At 39.5% G+C, this 11013-nt stretch overlaps 1 protein-coding gene across 5 annotated transcripts in view; it reads right to left on the bottom strand.

The window, feature by feature from the left end:
• Nucleotides 1-3122: 3122 nt before the first annotated feature.
• Nucleotides 3123-11013, bottom strand: part of PCDHAC2 (protocadherin alpha subfamily C, 2) — a 45931-nt gene continuing 38040 nt past the window's right edge. For 2 of the 5 annotated variants that reach the window (XM_057413676.1, XM_057413679.1), the window contains exon 4: nucleotides 3123-5286. In XM_057413676.1, the coding sequence (XP_057269659.1) occupies nucleotides 4976-5286 (311 nt within the window). In that variant the 3' untranslated portion in view covers nucleotides 3123-4975. The remainder of the gene's footprint in view (nucleotides 5287-11013) is intronic. The other 3 variants (XM_057413677.1, XR_008972694.1, XM_057413678.1) reach the window with 3 other exon arrangements.

Below are 11013 nucleotides of genomic sequence, written 5' to 3'. Positions count from 1 at the left end.
ACCTTACCTAACATGCACCCCAGGTAATTTCCACACCACAGGGAGGGATTTGACAGCAAGTTCAACAAAGTTAAGCCCCTTCATCCTGTCATGATGTGGCCCTGATGCCAGCTGAAGCTCCCCACAGCTGGGTTTCACAGTGTCTGGGAAGGGCCAGGTTGGCATAGCTGCTCCAGACAGGGCCTGAGCCTCCTGTGCCAGCCCGTGAGAATGAGGTCTTGGGTCCTCAATAATCCTAAGGCTGTTCATACCATAGGTGATGAAGGGGAAGGTTCTGACACCAGTCAATAATGACTTTGACAGCATAGATAATGTGGGGGTAGGACTAATGATGTCTGAAAAGCCTTATGTCCAAGTACAGAACTGATTTGGTTTGTAACTGCTCAGCACACCATTTCACAGGCAGAGAAACTTCAGGTAGGATTCCTTAAACACTGACAGAAAAAAAGATCTTCAAGGCAGGGATTGCTTCTTGTTTTCTTAAAGGAGGGTTATGATGCACTAGGGGCTTAGTTAAGATTATATCTACACACATTTTCAGTCTAGTTTCCCCCAGACTGTGGGTGCATGAGTGGAATTTCAGTCCCAGAAAAGCTGAAGGGTTTACCTAATAGGAAAACTATTGCAGGATTAGAAGTCTAGGGTGGCTGTGTGATTGATGCGTTTTAACAATTACTCTGTCTTGTTGGGCTTCTTGTGTGGCACCATTCCTGTAATTAACGGGGAAGGACTTTCTAATTCTCCTCAGTGCTGCTCAAGTGGTGCCGAAACACTTGAGGCACACAAAACGTCACCAAAAGAGATGGAACGAGGCTGCCAGGGATTAGGAAGGAAGAATGTACATGGTTTATTCTACCCAGTTGTTGACACAAACATGTCTGGGTTAAAGTAAGTGAGGCCAATTGTATAAAAGAAAGGCAGTCATTGACTTTACATTTGAAGAATGCAATTATAGTTAGAGAACAAGTGATTTTACAAACAGTGAAAACTCTAACTGGAGTGTTAGATGACATGAAGCAAGAAGAATCATGGACTCATTATGTACCTAATTATGTTACGTATAGATTAGGGTGCAAACACAGTGAGGATTCCTAGAGGAAATGCTATTTATTGGAACTTTGAGACTGTGAAGTCCTAGAATGTGCAGGACTAATCTTTTGACCGGCCAACATGAATTATATATCCTATAGAAAAAGCACTGTTCTATAAAGGTAGTTTACTCACATTTCTCCTGGGGAGAAAGTCAATTAACCATGTAACAGCTTTTTCCAAAAAAGGAAGCAGTTCTTGAAATGCATCAAATGAGTGAAAAAGAAGGGAAAATGAAAGATGATCCTAAAAGATACCAATGCTGACTGCAATTAATTCCGTAATGGATTTTCATAGATAATATTTGGGAAATGCATTTGGGGTTCTATTTTCTTCCCCTTAAGTAAGAACATTGGAAAACTTCAATTGGATCCTCCCCTGTGATGTGCAATGACCCAAATACTGAGCCGAAAGAAACCTAATGTAAAGTAAGATATCTTTTTAATGTCAATATGTAATTAATATACAACATAACTCAGACTTAATTGTTATAAAAGCCCAATAGTTTTGTTCACTGATCTTGTATGCATAAAAACAGACTTCCAAAGACAATATACTCACAGAAAATACATGGATTCTGAGAGAAACAAATTGTTCAGGTGGTAAAAGGCCCCAGAACTGCAATTATCTTGTTAACAAATTCTGCAGTGTACTTTGTCTTGCTCCTTTCATTGTCAGCAAGAGAATAAAAGAGACTTTTGTGTCTTGGTTCTTATTGGTCTTGGCCACCTCTGATTCTCAGTTCTCATTGTCACATAGTATTTAAGCAGCACCCCCCAAAACTGAGGCAGAATGTGCAAAGTCTGCCCCCTTCCTACCCCACAAACACTTTGTGCCAAGGGCTTCTCCTCCTCCTGGACACCAAAATCAAGGATGTCAATGGTATAATTTGTACAGTAGTTTTGAAATAGTCAAATTTCACTTAAAACGTCTCAGCATTCCAGTTGTACTATAGGGTCCAAATACAGAAAAATTTCCTAAAAATCTGGTGAGCTGCCTGATTCAGTCTTCTGAAAATACAGTGAATCTGTGTAATGTGTATCCTACTGGTGCAATCCAGCCTCCTTTTAAACTATGCCAGTAAGAGCATCTTTTCTCCTCTGAGAGTTTTTCTGCTGTTCTATCAGATCTCTATATTGGAATGCTTCTCTTCACATATTCTGCTTTTGACTACCAAATTATGCAAGCATAAATACCTCCAGCAGTAAACATCTGCAGCAAAGACAGCACTGGCAAATGTAGGTTTGTGTTAAAACAGGCAAATCGGACATAGTGCAGCTCTTGGTTCATTTTGACAGAAGCAAACTTTTGAAAATCAGCTTCATATGACCACGGGTGAAAAATTAATCAGATTAGGTTGTATAGAGGAAAAGGGAAGCGCTCAGAAGAAAAAAAAAAAAGATTAGCCTAATATCTAAAAATAATCAAATATTAACGATTCCTGTAAGATTTTAATCTTTGTGCTGGATTTTTGCCAGAGGCATTGAGGAGAACTACCTTATGATGAGAACAAACCAAGAGTATCCTTCTATGTGTTGGAGTTACCCCCATAACTCCAGTGCATGAACATTTTGGAAATGGTTGGATTAGTCACTAAATAAAAAAATCAGTCTAAATGTACTTGCATAGAACACTTGCATGAAAGAACAGCTCCCTCCCCAAATCTTATGTTTTTTCATCTTGGCTAGCCTTTAGAACTGAATCAAGGATTCTCTTTCTCAAGTATCCTCTTTTTCATTGCCAGTAAACCAAGACTGGTAGCACAAGAAAACTCTAAATAGACCACATGAGGCCATTGGTGGTTCATGCTCTGACATACGAGTTCTTTTATTAGCGCTGTACCTTCTGTGGTGTTTTAAGACTTGCTGCAGGTTCTTAAAAATGAATGAGAATTGTCCTATTCTGAACTGTCAGCAGTTTGGAAACTTAAAACATTCAGGACGTGTCTCAAGAAATCCAGTTGTTCTCTTTGATGCTAGATTAAAGGGCCTGTTAGAAATCTTAGAGCTATGTAGCTTCTTACACAGTTCCAATTAATACGACACTTTAGCTTTATTCTGTGAATGTACAATAACGTAGAAAACTCCTTGGAATTCCCTCATCAGCTATATGCTATTTAAAAATACATGTATTGGTTTTATATCAACATCCTCAAGCACATTCAGCACTCCATTTATACCCTTAGATTTAGTAATTCACAGAGCTTAAGCTTCACAGATTCCTACCAATAAATCCTCAAATGCATGCATAGCTTGATTTAAGAAAGATATTTTACTTGTGTTTCATACACAAAAAACTGATAATCAACAGTGGCTTAAAAAATTAACACTACTCCACTTTTCCACAAGTGTACAAAAAAGAAATAATGAATTTACATTCAACGGTAAAGCTTAATGTCCACTCTAATAATAGTTGCATTGACATTCACATACACAAGCACAGAATAAATATTTCAGGATTCTTATAAGAGCATACAGCATACATACAGTACTTGAATTTTACATAATGAGTGTTAATAGGGTCAGAAATTCATAATCTCATAGAAAAGTTAAACTAAAATCAGAAAAGGTTGTGTAGGAGGTAACACGAAGGTACTGCACAAAGCTAGCAGGTAAGTAAATCCATTTGTGTGAGGAGTTTGCTTCTGCTTCTTCATATGAGGACAGTTTGTTTGCAAAGGTGTATTCAAAGTGCAGATCAATGCAATAAAAAATAAAAAAAAAAAGAGAAAAGATATTCTTGTATTTATTAATACATGCAAGAGGCAGCCCCCAAGTCACCCGACAGAATAAAGCTGTTATTGGCAAGTGGCCGATATAGTACAGATGTTTCAGGCAATTTTTCTAAAGCACTTTAATAGCAGCAATTGTAATTTATAATGGCTCTAGATTGTCTTCTGTTTGGGTTAAAGGGCATCATATTTCTTCAACATTTACAGCTATATTTCTTTATAAATAAATATCTCAAATAACAAACAGCATAGTTAACATTTCTTTTTTATCTCTTTTGCATAAGTGTCGTGGAAAAACTCTGACCTTTTCAGAGACATAATGTGCAAAATCATGTTAGAGTGGAAATAGGGACATAGAGCATCACAGTCAGTTACATTCCTGGGATGTCAGCCCAGCTCTTCTTACACTCTGAGGGCTAGCCATGCCAGGGTAATGCAGGGCTTCAAGGGACAATTGTCCCAATGGCTTCCTTGGTAGAAGATAAAATTTATGGTATCTTAAAGAGCTGTAAATGTGAGGTTTTATTTGCAGGGGTGTGTATAATACGTCATATATAGGACTCAGTATTTCCACACAGTGACTTTTCAAGACTTGAAAAGTCTGGTCATCTCCTTTCAGACATTTCCTCCCCAGCCTGAACATCTTTGAACATTTGTGTTCATTAGGTGTTTCCTCTGTTGCATATTTACCAGCTCTTCTTGCATTTTATAATCTGATCTCATATAATCTATCTGACATCTGCACACAAATATTTCCAATCAGGTAGAGGGTGCACAACATTAAAACTTTTAAACCTGTCCTGTAAGTGTCATCAAGACAGGAGCACAGGAACCACAGTGCAGAGTCCAACCTCTCACTGGCTGTACTGTGAAGATTCTCCCTTTCGGCGTAGGAGAAAGGAAACTTGTGTCTGCTTTTTAGATTCTGAAAACAAGCCAGAGCGGAGAAAAAGAGTTAACACCAGACTTAATAAAGCTTTTAAGACAAAACCTGTTAAGCAATTTAGACAGACACTGTGAAATTCCTGCTCATTTTCTCAAGTCTGTACATACAGAAAATTTGTTAACAATAGGAAGAAGTTGGGAGTTGCTACATAGGAGAAATCTGCCATTATTACAAAAACTGGCTAAATGGTTTCTTTCAGTATAAACCCCTCACTGGTCACTGTTCTCAGTGGTGCTGTTGCCCTTTTCTTTTTTCTCCTGAGTCTTGTTCCCCTTCTTCTTTTTCTTCTTTTTCTTGGTCTCTTCCTTCTTGCCAAAGGTTATGAAGTCACTTTTGTCAATTTGGCTGTTTGGTGGCTCCTGCCGGATGGAGATGATTGCAGGAGATCCTGGGATAATGAATTTGTCTGGCAACTCACCAGGACCACTTTGTTTGGGATTGCCCGGTCCAAATTTAAAGGTCCAGCTGTTGCTGTTCACACCAGCTCCCACTGGGGGGGACACCTCTCCCGCCTCAGGTTCTGAAAAAGTCAAAACAAGCAAGAAAACCTTAAAGCATAATTAAATACCAGCACCCGGTGAGTACCAGCTTCCTATTTGAAAGCTATGGCTTTAGCCTGGTTTTAGCCAACTCGTGGTTGTCTGGCTACTCATCTGGGTCTTATTGACTGGTTCTTGTCCAGACTGCTCAATGCTAGTATGCACTGACTCACTCCTCATACTGCTGGGCCCAACACATTCTAGATCCTAAATTGTGCCTTGAAATACAGTTGTTTTCTATTTTTCTTTTGACTTTGAAGTGCATGCAATAAGGGATTCCTGAGATGAAGCCCCCTGTAGTGTTTTATAGCATGAGACATAAGCACATGTATTGCATGGCATAAGGGTATGTTTAGGGTGTCATATTTGTGGCAAGCTGTCAAGAATGGTTCAGAAGTAAATACAAGTGCAATGACTTCTGAAACTGGGAAAATCCCCCCATTATATTTCCTTTTTCTTATTGTAATATCGCAACACGAAGGCTGAAAAACACCAGAGTGGTGACTAACTCTTGATTCTCTGAATTCATATGGTAAAATGGTAGACCACAATATCTGATACAGGCAAATCTAAAGTGAAGTCTGTTCCCATCTTTAGGCTTGCAGTATGAAGCAAGTTTTAATTTAATTTCCACAATTTTGACAAAACTGAGATAATCAGATTGAAATGTTTACGTACGTTGCTCTGACAAGGACAATTTCGTACCATAATGAGATGCAACGCAAATTCTTCTATGAGAGAAAAATCTTAGAACCTGGCTGTTTTCTTTCTTCTTAGACTTTGAAAAATCTGCAATTTACATAGATCCCAATTTTGAATACAAATTGCAAATCCATTTTAAAGTACCATTTTAAGTGTTTAAAGAATTGTGATAGGGGGAAGCTCTATGTTTATGCATTGATGTTAAAGCCCTCAAATCTGATGAAAATGCTCTTACCTACATGCTAAAAAGTGCAGTATCACAAATGCAGGACCTGTCACACTTGCAACACTCCTAGCCACCCACCCACAAATTCTTGCAATACGACACAAACAATGCCAGTACTACTGATCTGATTAAATCTCAGCATCGTGTATTCTGCATCAGAGCTGTCCAGTTGAATAGGTAAAAATGTTTGGGGTAAAGAAGGAGGTGGGATCTGCATTACTACAAAGGAAAGGAAAGGTTAAAAAAACAGCTGAGAGGGACTCTATCCCTTGGAAGAGTAGGCAAGAGCACAGAAAGCAGGAGAAGTCCTTGGTCTCCAAAATTTTGCCAGACCAGAAGATGGTATCCAGTAAACCTCAGCTACTAACTGCTCTGTACCCCTTAGTAGTAATGAAGAATCCTGCATTTATTTTAGCAGCCATTTCATGAAATGAGCAGCATCTCCTGTACTTCTTATTCTTTTATGGGTTTTCATCTTCTGTTGTTCATATTTTATTTCATAAAATAGAAAATTGTACGACATGTTTGCAGACATAAGGCTCTCTTGGTTCAAAAGCTAAAGAACACATTCTGCTGCTTGACAACCTCTTTCTTGCCTGGCAGCAAAATAAACACTGCTGGAAAGCATGATTCCCTTTTAAGCTTTTCCATAGTTATGCACTATGTCCATGTAACAGAGCCAAAGAAATGTGTATACATGACACATCAGAACTGTCCCTGAGACCGTCTGTGCAATATGTTTAGCACACAGAATCTTTGTAAAGGAGGTGATATGACTTCTTTTACAATGTGATGTTTAATCATGTATTAGAAGAGCCTGTACACTTCTTTTTCCCCTAAGACTGTATTCAATGAGGAAGAAGATTTGACTTTAAGTTCTTTCCAGGAACTGCTGAAGTTGTTTTAGTGACCTTAATCTGCCTAGTCTTAAAAACCTTTTTTGATATTATTAATGTGGAAATTCCTCTCTTTTATCATTTGTAGCTTTTCTGTAGATTTCCTACAGTCTTAACTAGGAACTTCAGATTTTTACATGTTTACTGTTGGTAACAGCAAATTCCTAATAAGACCTTTCATGCTAAATGCATTAATATGAACCAGCTTTCATTTCTGCTTAAAAACTGTTTTGGTCAGGTACCTCCTATACGACTTCTGTTTCTTTGAGATGATAAATTACAAAGGTGAATATTGTGTCTTGGCCTTTTACCAAATTATCAATCGTCTTTCTCCAGCAATACAGAAATGTCATCTTTCATATTGTACATAATAATTTAAGTCCTATCTGACAAGTAAATCCTTTCTCTTTCACAATAAGCCCATGCAACGTTCATTCCAAACAATACTGTCTCAGATTCAGTGATTTCTTCCTATTCCTGGCAGGAAAAACACAGTTGAAGGTGACCTCAAATAATTTTTGAGCCATCCTTGCTCTGGCTGGGGAGAATCCTGTAGCAGTGAATAGTCCAAAACCCGCTTGGAAGGGTAGAGTGTTACAACACTCCATGGACCACAGAGCCACTGCGCAGAGCTGAAACAACATGGTGTGTAGATGTGTGATTTGATGTGAGCGTATCAGGCTGAAGACAGGACATGAGGCAATGATGGTGACTTTATATTACCCACTTTATCATACAAATACAGTAACATGCAAGAATAGAGGGTATCCTTATTTAACAGGGTGCACATCCATGTCTGCATTACTGAAATCTAATTCAGAACAGGATACTGATGCTTTAATCTGGTTCTGCCTAGACAAATCCATTCCCTAGATGAAGCCAGTAACATTTATTACAAAGCCATCTGACAGAACGTATCCAAACACAACAAACGCATCATATCTACCTGGGAATCAGGACTCTATGTCAGTTTAAAGACTAAGGGGGTTTGCTTGCATTTCTGTGGGGTTTTCTCCCAGACCCCAAGAATGTTTGTTGTCCATAAAAACTAAGCATTTTAATATTCCTTAATACTCACTAAGCTAAAGGAAACTAATTATCCTTACAGCTGTGTGGAGAGCTCACATGCAAAAAGGCAGACAGACCTTAATGAGTTAATCGCCATCATTTCCTATGAGTTGGGCTTTAACAAACCCCTCAGGAAATCTCTTTCTGTGTGATTTACCTGATATAGCATGTGTGTTTGTCTGTATTGGCAGCCTGGAAGGTCACCGTTCAGCTGTACTAACAATGTTGCATGTTTAGGCATTTCAGATCAAGGGTAAGTGTCACTTACCACCTAGTTTCCAAAGCTTCCTTAAACATCTCTTCCGTTTCACAGAAATCAGCAGCAGGAATTTAACAACAAAAACTTTCCTTTGAAATGCTGTTTTCCATTAATAGGATTAGTTGTACTTCTCTTACATATTTTTCTAGGTCTTATTAAATGCTTTAAAGCAGTTTATTAAACTTAGAGGGAAATCTAAATAAAGCAAATCCACTAGCTATAATTATAGCACTTAATTTAAAACATTACAGTTCTCTTCCTATAGTTAGAGCTCCTACATAAAAGCACAGTCTGGCCATTACCTGGTGTAATTCGAAGGATTCCTTTGGAGACTACCCCTTCACTTTATTCTCAAAGAATGAGAAGGAACTTTATTCTCAGTTCATGCTCAATGACCAAATGATTCAGTTTTAACATGAATGCATCCAGCAGAACCCAAAATGTAGGCTGCACCTGCAGCTCCTGATGCTTCTCCGCCTGCGTGTCTGCGTGCTAAAATGGGAGATGAACTCTTCACCCCTTCCATTTCGTCCTACTCTCACCAAGATACAAGTGTCCCAGTAGACTTTAAATGGGATCTAGAGCAACAGAGGCTCTGCAGTTGAGTAGATCATGTACTTAGTTGGGAGGAAAGGACTTCCAGGTTGTCATTCAAAATACTTCTTTTTCTATTCTGTGACTGTTGTCTGAAATACACAGGCAGATTTACATGCAACAAACCTCCACATCCTAAAATTGCCTATCTGAAAGCTTGAAGCAGTAGGGTATGGTGCCTAGCTACTTTTTCCTCTTTCAGATGCATTTATGAGTCATACACTGTAGCCCTCTACCTCACAGGACTTGAAAAACACACAAATCTCAGTCAACAGGCATTTGTTTAACAAGTCCTAATTGCTCTGAAAGCACCTGATTTCCTACACATCGCAGATAGGAAGCATCATGTGGATGTCACAGGCTCCAAGATCCCAGAAAAGAGCAGGCTGCAGGTGAGCTGTGTCACCTCGCTAAGCACTGAGCTTCTCCTTTGCATGCTCCAGGCAGTCCTGATCTCAGCACACAGGTTTTCAGAGGCACCTAATCCCCTCCATGCTCAGAGCTGGCAGCGCAGGCACCTACTACAAGGAACAGGGTCCCTAAAATTTAGCTTGTAGTAGCTGTGAACACCTGAATTTCTTTTTCTTATATGTCAGCCACACAGTAAGGTAGCTCTTTTCTAAATTCAGCCACCAAAGAAGTAGGCATCCACTCTGAACTGTCTAATTCAGTTCTTGTTACACTCTGTAAAGAGAGGCAGAAGGCAGTTCAACCCACTTAGCTTAAAAGCTTGGTTTTAGATACAGTGAGTTATCTCTCCCCTCTCTGTTGGAGCTGGATTACTTTTGCTTCTTTACCTACAGATAGAACTCAGATAGCCAATTTAAACTTTCGGGTGGCTAGGGCAAAAGCAGCTGAATTTCACTCTTGGCAAGCTAAGCAGCATCACGACTTGGGGGATGTTGCATTAATGACCATGTCAGAGAATGTAAAAAAAAAACTGAATAACAAAGCAGTTTGAAACTAATCTCTCTAATAGTGACAGCCACAAAAATCGCTGCAATTATTTGCAAGATGAAGCCACTTTCTCAGCCCTAACCCCTTCATGGGATTTTCATTTAGGCAGGCATTGGCATCTCCGGCTCAAAAATACCTGAAAAAGCTCTCAGCTGTATCGTTAAGGTCCCACCCACCATTTCCACCCCTTAAAAGGCTACATTTGAATTGTGACAGCAGGGACACCATTACAGTTTAGGTCTTCAGTGATACCGTGCTGTAAAACTCCAAAGCACAGGTCTGTCACTGAGATTTGCAGCACTGTCTTTTCAGATGCTGCATTTGCAAATTCACTCAGTTGAAGGGTTGGCTTTCACGAGCTTGTAAAAACCATCTAAAGCAATGCGTAACGCTGAGTGATGGGTACAAACAGTCTGAAATTGAGATGTCTTCTAAATCTGGGGTAAAATGCCTGCTCACAGAACATGTCATCAGTCAGTCCACAAATTAATATCCCATCAGGTTTGGGCTAAGTCTGCAGTTTCTACCTCACTGACATTTTTCTCTCTTCTGGGGAGACCATGTGTTTTTTCCTCTGTCCCTGGATAGCCCCACAGCTCCAATCTGGTGTTTACTAGGAACAGGTGGTGCTCACTTCACATAACGCGAGCTGGCTGTATATTCTGAGTGTCATGTACATGGTCTCTACCTCCTATGCCTCCGCTACTTTCTTAAGGAACCTTTGTCAGAAGAAGGCTAACTCCTGTTAGAACAGATGTGTTCCTGCTCAAGGGGGAGAAGAGAAAAGCATTTCTGTGCAGGTCCGTCTCCCTGCAGAGGCATTTTTGACTGTGTGACATGCTCAGCCAAGACAGCAGCTTGCTTTTACTCTGTTCCACCCCTCCCCGCTCATGACTTTGTCCCTGTCTTTAAAAATTTGGTGGCTCACAGACTCGGGAGATCACTTAGACAAAAGCTTGCAATCAAACCATCCATTGTTATTAAGTTTAAAGGAAATCTTTTTCAA

The sequence above is a fragment of the Pezoporus wallicus genome, unplaced genomic scaffold (genome assembly GCF_028554395.1).
Source record: "Pezoporus wallicus isolate ANWC-B61680 ecotype Strahan unplaced genomic scaffold, APGP_CSIRO_Pwel_v1 contig_11153, whole genome shotgun sequence".
Taxonomy (NCBI): domain Eukaryota; kingdom Metazoa; phylum Chordata; class Aves; order Psittaciformes; family Psittacidae; genus Pezoporus; species Pezoporus wallicus.
This window is presented reverse-complemented; position numbering and strand designations above follow the sequence as displayed.